Source organism: Toxorhynchites rutilus, chromosome 2 (genome assembly GCF_029784135.1).
Source record: "Toxorhynchites rutilus septentrionalis strain SRP chromosome 2, ASM2978413v1, whole genome shotgun sequence".
NCBI lineage: Eukaryota > Metazoa > Arthropoda > Insecta > Diptera > Culicidae > Toxorhynchites > Toxorhynchites rutilus.
Window position 1 is genome coordinate 295,054,456 of NC_073745.1, and position 14,072 is coordinate 295,068,527.

Here is a 14,072-nt window from a genome sequence, read left to right on the forward strand (position 1 = left end):
ACTACGTCTTTCATTTCTATACCGGGGTGTAAAATCAAAGTTTCGAAAACGAAAGCGTTACGCCGGAGACCGAGATTTTGAGCGTTAATAGCTCCTAAACAACTGAACGAGATGGTATGATAAACACTTTATTCGAAAGATAAAATGTCTACGCGTTATATACTTGTTACTTTTTCATCCAACAACGTGTTTCAATAGCCTTAAAATTGCTTTCAAAACAGGCTATTGAAATCACCAATCGGTATATAAGCAAGCGCCGCTCGTAAACCCACTCAGTTATAATTGAACAGCGATTGGAGCATGTTGTCGCTGTTGTGGTGAAGCTAACTTCGTTTATCACGAAAGCGCTGATGAACGGTGTCACCAAGAGCCTGTTTGTGCACCTTAGGCCAGAAGGGAATCCATCAGGAGGAGAGTGATGCCACGGTTCCGCTTGAAACATCGGAGCAGCCGCCACACACACATACACGCGCGGAACCCTCGTTGCTATCATCGTTGCTGAAAAATAATCTACCAGTTCCCCTGGGAATTGAATAATACATTCATGCAAAAGAGTTTATTTTGATGTTTTCTATCCATACAACACTGCAACCAAATACATTTGGTTTTGTGATTTTTCAATCAATCGCAATTGACAGGAAAGCTTCTGAATATTATTTTCCCCCATCAGTAGATAATTTTCGTATCCAATATTGGATGCATAACATGAAAAACGGAAAATTTTTCACATCGCGAAAATCATGTTATTTTCGAGCGATTATTTGCTTCCTACCCATATAATGCTGCGACCAAATACATTTGGTTTTGTGATTTTTCAATCAAGTGCGATCAACGTTTGACCACGTCTTTCGGCAATTTATTAGAGGTGCAATGAATCCTAAGAAGGAATTCCCGTTCTAGGCGCACTGGTAAACGATGTTTGCTCAACAATTTCTCAAACAAGAAATGGGTGTTGTGAGAAAGGATGAGCGAACGCAAAAAATATGTAGATTGATTTGATGCAGCGGTTATTTTGTCTATTGAAAATGGAACACAAATCATATCACAATTCAAGCAATGTATTATGTATTATACAACTACCGTGTGATTGCCTTCAACGTAACGCTCTCGTTTTCGAAGTCCCCCAGATATTCATTTATTCATTCATTCAGAATTGATTCAGAAGCAACTAAAAACAAAAAGTCACTAAATCAAAGATAGTCCTACGTCACCCTTGCGGTTATACTACAGATATAACCCACTTCCTGTTTTTTCGCACTGAAATGCATATAAACCATCGAAAAAAAAAAAGGGACGATAACTTCGTCAAATATGTTTCTTTTCATATACCGCACAAAAACAGGTGTCACTGTATTCTAAGAGATACAATCATCATATCTTACCATTTTTTTTTCTTTTTATCTATTATTTTGAAGATTTCGGGATCATCTACTGAATTTGAAAACTTTACAGGTAGAAATGGATTGATGGTGACCCTTAAATGCTAAAGTACAATTTTCAGCTTGTTTTTGTAGTCAAATACAATATGTTTCAATTCAGAGAGCAACAAATCCTTAATATTTTGGTTAGTTCTTTCCTTATCTATACGTCGTTTTTTTCACACCTATCGTGCCAAATCACTGCTGAACAAGATTCACAAACATGCGTTGTATCATCCAACGGATAGGTATATCCCAGTGAACGTATTTTCTCTATTTATGTTAACCGACGTAGTTTATTACGATTACACTTGGGGTTGCTAACCCTTTCCTGTACAATATCGAGTCTCACTTGCATAACATAGGGCGCTAGAACGCTCAGCAGAGCAGTGAAATCACTTGATGTGTGACGTATTAAATAATACGGGAGGAGGTTAATACCCGTATTGCATTTACAATCCTTGCAAATCTTGGAGATCACGGCTTGACTCATGTTGCTAAATAATGTCACACTTTTCATTGTTGAATTCTGATGATTTCGCAGAAACGAAATAGTGCTATTTATATTCCGTCACTTCATATTTGCTGTCGGTTATGACTGGTAATTTTCAAACAACTGCAGAGCCATTTTATTCATCCGTTAGTTATCTCTACAATCCATTTATTATTATCATATCTACAGTGACATACAGTGACTCTACAACATATGACATACCTAAATCTACAACAACTATTCGATACCAGACCTACCGATCAAGAGATTTTTGGCAGATGGCTAAAGGGTGTGTCACATCAAATTGCATCACGGAAAAAACGCTGTAGAAATTTAATTTTAAGGAATTATATCTTCAGCTTATAATCAGATAATCAGATAAGAGTGTATAGATCACGTTGGCCATGCTTCACTGTCAATTTTTCGTAAATTTGGAAAAATGTCGTCGAACGAAAAAGAGCGTCGTGAATTAATCCTGTGCACTCATTTCGAGAATCCGGAGTTGTCACATCGGGACATCGGTAAGATGCTGGGAATCGTCCAATCCACGGTCAGCAGAGTACTAAAACGATACTTCGAGAACCTAACTCTCGACCGGAAGGTGAAGAACAGCAAAAATGGATGCTCCGTCAGTGAAAAAGATCACAAGCGCGTAGTTAAGCAGTTTAGACGTGATCCGAGAAGTTCGATCCGGGATGTCGCCAATAAGCTGAATTTGTCAAGTTCATTCGTCCAGCGGACCAAGCAGCGGGAGAGCCTGCGTACATACAAGGTTCAGAAGGCTTCTAACCGCGACGAAAGGCAAAACATGGTGGAGAAGACGCGAGCCCGGAAGCTGTACACCGAAATGCAGACGAAGCCGCATTGCCTGGTAATGGACGACGAAACCTACGTCAAAGCGGACTTTCGTCAGCTGCCGGGCCTGTTGTTCTTTTCTGCAGAGGACAAATTCAGCGTTCCGGAGGAGATTCGCAAGCAGAAACTATCCAAGTTTGCCAAAAAGTACATGGTGTGGCAAGCGATCTGCTCTTGCGGAAAGCGGAGCGCCCCCTTCGTGATGACCGGCACGATAAACGGGCAGGATTACCTTAAGGAGTGCCTACAGAAGCGCTTACTACCACTATTGAAGCAGCACGAGGGCCCGACCATCTTCTGGCCGGATCTCGCTTCGTGCCACTATTCAAAGGACGTGTTGGAGTGGTACGAAGCCAACGGGGTCACCTTCGTGCCAAAGGAAATGAACCCACCCAACGCGCCGGAGCTTCGCCCAATAGAGAAATATTGGGCGATTATGAAGCAGGCCCTCCGGAAGAACCCAAAAGTTGTCAAATTGGAGGCGGACTTCAAGAGAAAATGGATTTCTGTTCAAAAAAAACTACAACCTGACGTTGTACAGAACCTTATGGACGGGGTAAAGAGAAAGGTGCGAGCATACGGGCTTGGGCTCGAAGTATGAATAAAAAAAAAATGCCAAAAGTTGTTTAATAGTTTTTATTTTACTGTCTAAAATTTTCAAAAGGATAGGTCTACTAGGATAATTTCTACAGCGTTTTTTCCGTGATGCAATTTGATGTGACACACCCTTTATTGTTTGAGAGCTGTCGTTGCTCTCTGAATTGAAACATATTGTATTTGACTACAAAAACAAGTTGAAAACTGTACTTCACCATCAAAGGGTCACCATAGACCCATTTCTACATGATTTCTTCTATAGATGTCAATATTGTGCCTCAAAAATAGAAAATTTTCAGGAAAAAATCTTCAAAAAGTTTTGAATAGGAAATCTTTTTTGCCTTAAATATGCACAAGTTGTGATGTATGGAAGAGTTATAGGGCATATACTTAACTACAATTTATGTAACATTTCATCAGAATCTGAGATGACTATTTTGAGAAAATCGACTTTTAATTTTTGAAATCGATTTGTTTCAGTGCATCGATTTCGGAGGAGATCTGACGTAGTGGTAACATCCATGCCTCTCACGCTAAAGGTCACGAGTTCAATTCTCACTCCCGACATTCTTCCAAAAATGGAAGCAAAAAGTGACGAAACAGCCAAATGAGTTGAAAATCACTATAATACAGATTGCTCAATTATGTAAGGTCTTCACGCCCCAAAAATATTATTAAGTTCTGAGAGGGTCATGTCAATCCCATAGACCAGTTGGCGCGAAATCCGTCATAGGAGAGACCAGGATGTGTGATTTTTCATATTTCTTCAAACAATTTCTGAAACCATACCATGAAGCCCCACTATTGTTTCGTTATATTAGTGAGCGTGTAGCTGCCTATGATAATTTTGTTTTGTAGAGAATTATGTGTATCCGGGTGGCAATAGATGTATGGAAAAAAAATCATCATCGAATTTCAAAAACCGACCATGTACATTTTGTTTATTGGCCCAAAAAAAATAATCTGTGCAAAGTTTCAACTCAATCGGACATGATTTAGGGGTGTCTCTAAGCGCTCAAAGTTTTAATTTTTCATCCTCGAAAATCTTCCAAGGAGGAAAAATCGTTTTTTTTTTTCGATGCCAAATGACTTAAAAATGCATAAAACATCGAGATCTGATGTCACATCGAAAAAAAAATTGGCCAAAAATCGACCTTCTGGGACTTAGCCTGAGCGGCAATGAAGGTATGGAAAAAATAATAATCGAATTTAAAGAACCGACCATGCACATTTTGTTTATTGGCCCAAAGAAATGACCTGTGCAAATTTTCAACTCAATCGCACATGATTTAGGGGTGCCTCAAAGCACCCAAAGTTTTGAATTATCAGAGAAACGTGCGCTTGAAAATTTACATTATAGAAAAATGACATTTAAATTTGGACCACGAACTTCAATAGAAATGTTTTAATGTAGTTGTGAGCAGTGTTGCCACATTTTAATCTGTACCAGAAGAGTAAAAAATATTAATCATCTGTACTTTTTCTTCTAAGAATCTGTACCATCGATAATGTTCGTTGTAGAGAAAAAAATATTTTATTAGCATGAAGAAAATGCTCATTTATTTACTACAAATACTACATTTACATTTGCAAGTCACTCGTGTGTTTGATGATGCTTATACATATTTTTTATGAATCGAGACTGCATGATTATTAAAATTTTCGAGCTGCCGCCACAATGTTTAATCAAATCTTTTGATCTCAAAATAACGTTAATCGTATCGTTGCTGAATCGATTTCGAAGCTTATCGTCAAACTACTATCCATTTCATCATTACTAATTACTGTCATATGCTCTGAGGGAACATGAGGGAAAAAAGTGAGCTGAGGAAGAGATATGATACCACGTTGAATGGAAAATCCGCGTAAAAAAAACCTCGTAAAAAACTGTGTAAAACAAAACCTGGTTGTATATATGTCGCTAAATAAATCCTCAATATAGTCAGGGACTTTCTCACATGCATAACTAGCACACAAAGCCAGCGAATGACATGTACATTTGACGACTATTAAATATGGGTGATCAATTTTTATCGAGCGCATTACGGAATTCAAAACCCCCCATCACAGTCGCATCGTCCGACGCGAATCCTTTCAGACGATCCTTGTAAAGAATTCCGTCCTTATGAAACTGATCAATTATTGCATTGTAAACGCTCTTATGATTAGCAGCACCAAGCGATACTGCGGTGTAAAAGTTGTCATGTACTTTAATGTTGCTTTGTTCAAATGTAAGCAATTTCACACGCCGAAAAAATCTGTACCCTTTTTGACAAAAATCTGTACTCTGTATCGTACAGAATATTTACCAAAAATAACGAAAAAATCTGTACCATTCCAGATCAATCTGTACGAGTGGGAACATTGGTTGTGAGTACAGCGGTTGTCCGCTAACTGGGCAGAAGGCACCACCCAGTTAGCGAATTCTGCTCGTTAACTGGGCTGACTTTTCAAACGCCACAAAACACTGAGGGGAACGTCAATGGTTACACTCAGAAAAAAATATGTATCGATAAATATGGAAGCGCAAAATGAAAACTACACTAAGAGAAAATTTGTAAATATAACGATTTTTTTGATAAATGCAACCAATCTTGTCAATTTCTACTGTACTAATAATTGGTTTAGCCTACGAGCGCGGCAGTGAAATTCCATACAAATCACTCGTCATAAAGTGTCTCCTTTTTCACCGCTTGTCTACATCGACGAATATATTTTTTCCACTATGTTTCGTAGGAGAGTGTATGCATAATGACAGATTTCTACTACGAGGTGTATAATGAAGGTGGAAGGGTGGGAATGTTTATGTTTATATATAATTATCGTACGATTTAATTGAATGCATAAAAGTTGTCAACAAAACCGGAGTTGAGCACATCTTTAAATTTTAACAAAGATTGATAAGAGATTTTCAGCAGTTCTTAATGTTTTTTGCGTGATTTGATTACTGTATAAGTTGTTTGAAGCAAAGGTTTAGTGTAGTGATTTTATTTTGAGGTTCATATTCACAAATATACAAGTATGACTAATAGAAATTGCATGTATATGGTGCGCCTAGCCAGGCCATACATGCAAACGTGGAGGCGATATACATACATCCCAGCAAAAATTAAATCGTATAATTATCGTTTATATAACGTTATATACCCTATATACATGTATATGGCCTCCAATTTTGGTATGCATATGCCAGTTATACACATTATAAGTGGCGTCGCCTGGGTAGTGTGGAGGAGGCGACCCACCCCCGGGTGCAAGGTTTTAGGGGTGCAGAATGAACCGAATTTATATGAAGAAATTGGATAAATATGATTTCTGATGGGATGTGGGGATGCAAATCAACTCTCCCGCCCCGGGTGCAAAAGCTTCACTCGACGTCACTGCACAGCATACAAGTAATGTGTCTTGGATGTATGTATATCACCTCCAATTTCAGAATTTTTTCCGATTTAATGTTTGCTGCGCAGGCCCGAAGGCAGTTTTAAATTGTTAAAATATGAATGATCTTTTTTACTTCATTTTATTTGATTACTTGAAACATGTAGTACTGAACTTTATTTAACCATTTCTATATAAATTTTGCAATATTTTTACTAAAACACAATGGACAACCAGGAATACTGTATTCGATTACAACTATTTTGTATCATATGTAAGAGCTTTCACTGCCTAGAATCATATTTCAGATAGCCGTGCGAGATAGCTGCGGCTTGATAATCCAAACAACCGGAGTTCATATCCCATCGGAGCAATTTTATGACCATAGCCACCACTTATATCAAACATTTATATCCCTAAAAGCCCCCGCAGACTACAGACTAATTTGTCGGCCGACAGTTTGGTCGGCTTCTTAATCAGTACGGAGAAGTATGCATGTGCGCACATTATGCCGATTCAGTTGGGTCGGTTTTTGCTCCAGAAGGCCGACCCGACCAAACTGTTGGTTGACAGAAAGCCTGTAGTATGCGGTGGCTCTAAAAGTTGCCAGTGATCAATCGTATATTCGTATGACAACAGACTTATTAGGTCATTTGGTATTGCCTAATAACCTTGCATGTACAGTAAGTTAACTCTAATTCGACATCTAGTTAATTGGCCAGACCTGTAATGGGACACAAATAATTAGACGTTTTCATCTCTAATTGGATATTTTTGTAAACATCGAGATTGGGTCCCAAATTATGGCCCCAGATTGAAAGTCGCCACCAGACGTGGACACTGTACCACTATCATCGTTAATGTCCAATTACATGTCAGAATCACCTCTAATGCGACACTGAGTAGTGCCTCGGTATGTTGGATTAGAGTTAACTTACTGTATATGCTATTTGGGCGCATCATATACCACCCAAAATATCGGATATTCGATGCTCTATACACGATTTAATGTTTGCTGGGTTGGAATTGTTTGGCAGCATGGTTTGACAAGTTCATAATCTTATGTTTACAGTTTTGAGTTAAATGCAACTTAATGACGTAGGTGAACTAATTTGTTTTTGTCACTCTGTATATCAAAACGCAAGAGACCGGCAAACAGATAATCTTTCGTTCTTAAAAGTTAAAAATAAATAAGCAACTTTAACTTTCACTTTTCATCTGCAAATTGTGCCAGCATAAACAAGTGCTCAAGTCCGAAAAGTCTCGGACCATCGAAACTTTTCAGTTCATTCGCACCAAGCTCCGATTTTCTGCTTCTCGAATTAATCGATTACATTTTGCATGTTGAAATTTTATTTGAAAGAAATAGATGAACAAAAGATAACCTTTTATGTCTTTATTACAAGAACTGAAAATGCATTCGTATTGCAACTTGATATTAATAAACTGGACGATGGTCCGAAATTCAGGAAGCAGAATCGATGTTGGGCCGATATTATGCTATATATTTTGACACTTGTATTTACCATTTATATATACTAGAATATACTAATTATTTCTCTCAGTGTATTGATGATCATAGATCTGTGATGCATCGGAGTACCCCTCACCAATGTTGTTGTTTACATTATATTTGACGTTTAACTGATTTTTAACTGAGCTATCGCCCAGTTAGCGAGCGCCCTGCTAAAGAGCAGCCCAGTTAAAGAGCAGCCCAGTTAAAGAGCAGCCCGGTTAAACAACGCCCAGTTAGCGAACGAGTGCTGTAGTTGTTTTCGTATAAACTTAGATTCACATACACTTGGCGTTATATTTGGGATAAAATTTATAGGATGAAAGGAAAATGTGCTAGGATCAACTTGCAGAGTCGAACCTATTGATGGAACCGCTCACAGAATGCAAAAAAGTACAACAACAGGGAAGAAACTTTTTGGGAAGGAAGTTTTAGTTAAGGTCCTAATATAACCGATCTCTTCAACCAAAAATGTTCATCGCATCAGTTGTTTTTTGTCATGCATAAAGTTAACGCAAAAACAAATTAATATTTCTGAACTGATTTTACGATATACATTCAGCAGCTATGCCAAAATTTATATCTGCACCCAAAGTTGATTTTTAGCTCATGTTTTGTTATCCCGATTTATTACATTAAATGAGCGTAAAAATGACAGAAAATGCCATGACTCACAAACACTGGTAAGCATTTGTATAATATATATGGTGCTGCAATATAAGATGAATACGAGCGAGCGAAACAAAAGACACGTTACAAATAAGCACGCATCACTTCGCCACATATATACACGGACCAGAACGAGATGGATATAGTTCTTCTTCATGCTGGAAAGTGTTTTCTAAGAGTAAAATTAGAAAACACTTTCCAACTTCAATTTGTAATGAGATGTAATATTATCACGCTTCTGCGTAACAGCATCATTAGCTATGAGAATAGCGTGGTCGTGTAAAATAGTATATCATTCCAGTCGGCCTTGGTTCGATCCCTATTCACGGCGTTTGAATTTTTTTTTTGTGTGCAATCCCAAAAAAGATGAAGGAAGAAAAAAGAAAGCTTCCATACAATACAAACATTTTGAAGCGTTGGGGGACATATGACATTATTTGCCTATTTGATGCTTCAAGGCAGGAAATGACATGTTTTCTGTCGAAAATGAATTGCTTTCTGACAACGCTAGTTTGGGTGTGCGATTAATGTAATCCCTAGCTGGTTGCGCCCACAATCAAAATTAAGTGCTGCTGCGCGTTGGAGCATGGTGCAATTTTACCTCAATAAACTCTGTTCGCGAAATTCCAGCTAAATCTCAAGCGAACGCACACAACACAAATAATAACAACATTAGTAACATTTGATATCCATTATCACCGCTACTGCTAGAAAGTTTGCTGTGCGAACATCCCACGCCATCGCTGCGATAGAAAATATTCCCCGATGAAGCCCCTCATACGTGTTCTATCAGAGTGTTTATCTTCACGCCCACTCTATAAATGAACCAAGTGGTTTCATGAGAAACAAGATAGGGGCACGCAGAGTTTTTTCTCGTTCATTTTTAGACAGGGATTCATAAGTTAGCCTCTTCAGATAATTTAATATCCGATTGGTTTGTGATTTAACACAAAACGATTCAACAAAAAAAAAACGAGAAACGTGAGCTTACATTCTATTAACATTAATTTGACATGCTACATAAACTTTCCGGTTTGGCTATGAAATTGAGCCGCTGTTTATAAATTTGCTCAGATACCATCAAACATGGCGGACTAACTTACTCCACAGATCAATTCATTTGAAAAACAGCCGCCAATGAATAAATTCTCGCGATCAATTGAAACCGAATCGATCCGTTAAATCGACCTAATTGAATGGTAACTAAATAGGCCAAATAGTTCTGACCGAACTATGCAATTAAATTCAATTCAACCTATAATTGGATTACTTACAGGCTGCAGACTGCAGACTGCAGCAGACGGAAAATATTGATTAGAGGTCAACACGGCTATCGATTCTATCAGAATGACGCTACCAGCCTAGTCCATTCCAATGCCCACAGACCCGAGGTATTTCCGTCCACTGTTGCAACTCCGCGCCCACATCAAACCAAGCGCCAAGTTAGATATAGTATATCGCCTCGTTTTATCCTCCGACCGGGAATGGGAACGATCGGGTGCACCATGCCGTGACAAGACGAACGGCAAACTACGGCGTGTGCCGTGCCGTCACATCCTGTTTTCTTACCGTCACTCAGAACAACAACAATCCGCGGAAGTGTGGTTTTGTATCTAAACAGCGAAACAGCCGAAACAGATAGAGCCGAGGTATTTCCGATTTCGCGAATTTGTATAAACAAAGATGTTACTCCCGTGAAACTCGTTCGAGTCATCCCCCAGAAGAATCAGGTGCTGCTTGCTCTGCGGAGTGTTTGTTTATTTTTTATTTATTTTTTTTGCGGATTTTTGAGAACGGCGGTTTTTCCGCGATTCTGGATTAGCTGATTGTGAGCAAATACTTTGCAGCGGAAGGATACAAAACAAATCTTTATTTAAGGAAGGAGCTTCGTTTGCAAATTGATATGAGCTAATGCTTCGAAGAATGGGGTTTATCGTCTCATACCGTAACAACAGCGGGAACAAAATGTTTTCCCGAGCGGTGGATATATATTTTTTTGTTGTATGGAATCTGGTTAGGGGAACTGCGTGTAAAATGAACAAGTGGGGTAAAATGAACAGGTAGTCAAATGACCGAAAAAACAGTAGAAATTATTTCCAAATGCTTATCCACCCTGTCCTATAAGTATTTCAAGTCTTTTGGGCCACCCTGTACCGATCAAGAACTGTCAAAAAGTGAAAAAGGTAAACAAAACCAAAATCACCTGCTCAGTACTGGCTGTGATGTAAATTTCTGCTCGTGATTAATAAGCTTTTTTGAGGTGAAAAATTGATATCCGTTCAATTGGTTGATCCAGTTTTGTTCACACATCGTATTGTCGTTGATCTATCGAAAGAAGTCGTAGGTACCTAAGTATTTTCATCAAAAACCGTTTTAAAAAAGCCCTTGAAAAAATAAATTGCTGCGGGGGCAAAATGAACAGTGAACGATGGGGGTAAAATGAACAGTGTGTCTAATCACAGATTCTTCTCCAGATGACTCGGGTCTACAAACGAAAAACCGAAAGGCAGAGTTGGACAAACACACAAATGACAGCAGCAAAACATGCTGTTGGATGTGAATGTCCGTAAATGCAGCATCCATCAAGTACCAGATCCCACGAATAACGCTCGCCAGGTGGATAGTGTCACCACAGAAGAAAAAAGGCCTGGGATCGAAAAAGTCGGTTTTCTCAGCCGAACAAGAGACGGAGCTGGTTCAACACTTGCTGGATTTGGAGGCCCGATTCTATGGGATCACTATGAAGTACGTACAAAAACTGGCGTATGAGTTAGCTGAGAGGAACGGTATTCCCCATCCATTCAACCACAAGCTGAAGATGGCCGGTAGGAGCTGGCTTGATGGTTTCCTTCGACGGAATCAAATCCTTTCCTTCCGGAAGCCGGAAGTCACATCTGCAGATCGTGCACGGGGCTTTAACAAGGTTTCCGTGGGAGCATTTTTCGACCTTCTTCGGAGCACGCTGGACAGCCATCAGTTTCCGTCGGCGCGTATATTTAACGCTGATGAAACCGGAATAAGCACCGTAAGCTAGACAGCTTTTTTATACCTGCTCATAATTTACTTAACATAAATTTAACAATTACAGGTTCCTCCGAAAAAGCTAAAAATTGCTGCTAAAAAGGGAAAGAAGCAAGTAGGTTCCTTAACATCGGCTGAGAGGGGCGTACTGACGACGGTTGTTATGTGTATGTCCGCAACCGGACAGCATGTGCCACCGTACATGATTTTCCCCCGTGTGCGCATGCACGATGCGCTTAAGAGAGGAGCACCGAATGGGACAAAGTTCAATTGTAACCCTTCCGGTTATATGACCAGTGAAGTCTTCCTCGATTGGTTCGACCATTTCCTGGAGAACGTGAATCCCACCAAGGAAAACCCTGCACTCCTAATCATTGATGGACACAGCTCCCATACGAAAAATCTGGCATTTGCCGAAAGAGCTCGTGCAAATTTTGTCACTGTTCTTGTATTGCCACCATATTGTAGTAACAAAATTCAGCCCTTGGACGTGGCGTTCATGGGGCCTTTCAAAAGTTACTACGCAGCTGCTTCTGAGAATTTCATGCGTCAAAACCCTGCAAGGACTATTGGACTTTACGACGTCTCTGAGCTGATGGGTACCGCGTTTCTCAAAGCAGCTTCTGGTAGTGTGGCAACGAGCGGCTTTCGTAAATGTGGCATTTGGCCATATAACAGACATGTCTTCAGCAACGATGACTTCGCTCCATCTGAAGTAACTGATCAACCAGAAGCCACTGTGATGCCAATTCCAATGGTAGTTGATGACTCCACTGTGCAACAAGTACCTCTTCAGGTTTCTACCAATGTTTCAGTTACTCACTCAGGAAACCAATATTGTACTGATGAGGTTCAAACGAATGGACCCGATCCTGCTAGCGTTCAAGTTGGCCCAGTTTCTGAAATTTCTCCGAACTCATCGTTCAATATTACACCGTCGGAAATTTAACCTTTGCCGAAGATGTCAGTTCCCAGAGCAACGAAGCGAAAGCGCGAGTCGGAAAAAGCTGTGGAGATTACCGGCGACGTTTACCGTCAAAACCTGGCTTCTGCTGAGGCAACAAAAACTATCAAGTCCATCAAAAAAGGACGAAAGCCGTCAAAAAAACGAGCCAAGGGTAAAACATCGGATGAACAGTGCGAGGATACTTTGTGTGAGCTGTGTGGAGATTGTTTTTCTGATTCGACCGATGGTTATGGCTGGAGGAAATGCCTATCGTGTCTTAATTGGTTCCATGCTCAATGTAGCAACGATGATGGGTTTCAATGCCGCATATGTAACTAATTTTTAATTGTTTGTTTTGAGTTTCTTCATGGCAATAATTGCCTTGCAAATGATCGTCCTGTTATTTGAATTTGTTTTATGATTTTTGTTGAACGAATAAATGATTTTACCCCTGATCTTATGTTTTTTTTCATCACATTTTAGAACACATTTGTCATCTTTATTCAGAACATTTTCCTAACGTCTTAATTATTTCTGAAAATTTCCGCCGAAGGTTTCCTTGTGTATTGTGTGTAATCTTAAGTGTATACATTCTTCTATACATTCCACGTTTGACGATAACAGTATAAAACAAAATGTTTGAATAACCCCTATCACATGTTCATTTAACCCCCAATACCTGTTCATTTTACCCCCACTACCTGTTCATTTTACCCCCAGTACCCGCACACAAAAAAACAGTATCGTTTTTGGTGTTGTTAAAAATACAAAAATTATCATTTAAAAAAGTCATTATTCAAACTTTGCGTTATGCATGCAATAAAAATAAGACTAGAACGTTAAATTTATGCGATTTCCGCAATGTTTTGTTAGTTTTTCGAAGAAAAAAGCCTAAAATTGCTTAGGGTGTTCATTTTGCCCCCAGTTCCCCTATATCATTTTATCCCTTTTTTATTTGTCGGCTGAATGTTGGAGTAGAAAATTTATTTCGAGCAATCTCAAAATAGAGCCAAAAATTATATTTTTTTTTATTAACAACAGTCGTTTACAATATATTACCAGGTGTGCCAGTTAAAATTGTTAGTTTTTGATTTTGTGAAGAAAACTCATAATTTCCAGGAGAACCTTAAAATATTGATATTCGAAGTAATCCTCGTTTGATTCTGCACATTTTGACCAACT

At 39.1% G+C, this 14,072-nt stretch overlaps 1 protein-coding gene across 1 annotated transcript; it reads left to right on the forward strand.

The window, feature by feature from the left end:
• Positions 1 to 11,483: 11,483 nt before the first annotated feature.
• On the forward strand, positions 11,484 to 12,893 carry LOC129766976 (uncharacterized). Its single transcript, XM_055767571.1, has 2 exons — positions 11,484 to 11,948; positions 12,012 to 12,893. Exons 1-2 carry the CDS (start codon positions 11,484 to 11,486, stop codon positions 12,891 to 12,893), a joined length of 1,347 nt encoding a protein of 448 aa, XP_055623546.1.
• Positions 12,894 to 14,072: the final 1,179 nt, after the last annotated feature.

Bases quoted from the DNA above. Each gene is read 5' to 3' on its own strand.
- LOC129766976 (XM_055767571.1), top strand. From the start codon at position 11,484: ATGTCCGTAAATGCAGCATCCATCAAGTACCAGATCCCACGAATAACG. The intron at 11,949-12,011 runs GTAAGCTAGACA...TAACAATTACAG, and splicing joins ATGAAACCGGAATAAGCACC to GTTCCTCCGAAAAAGCTAAA.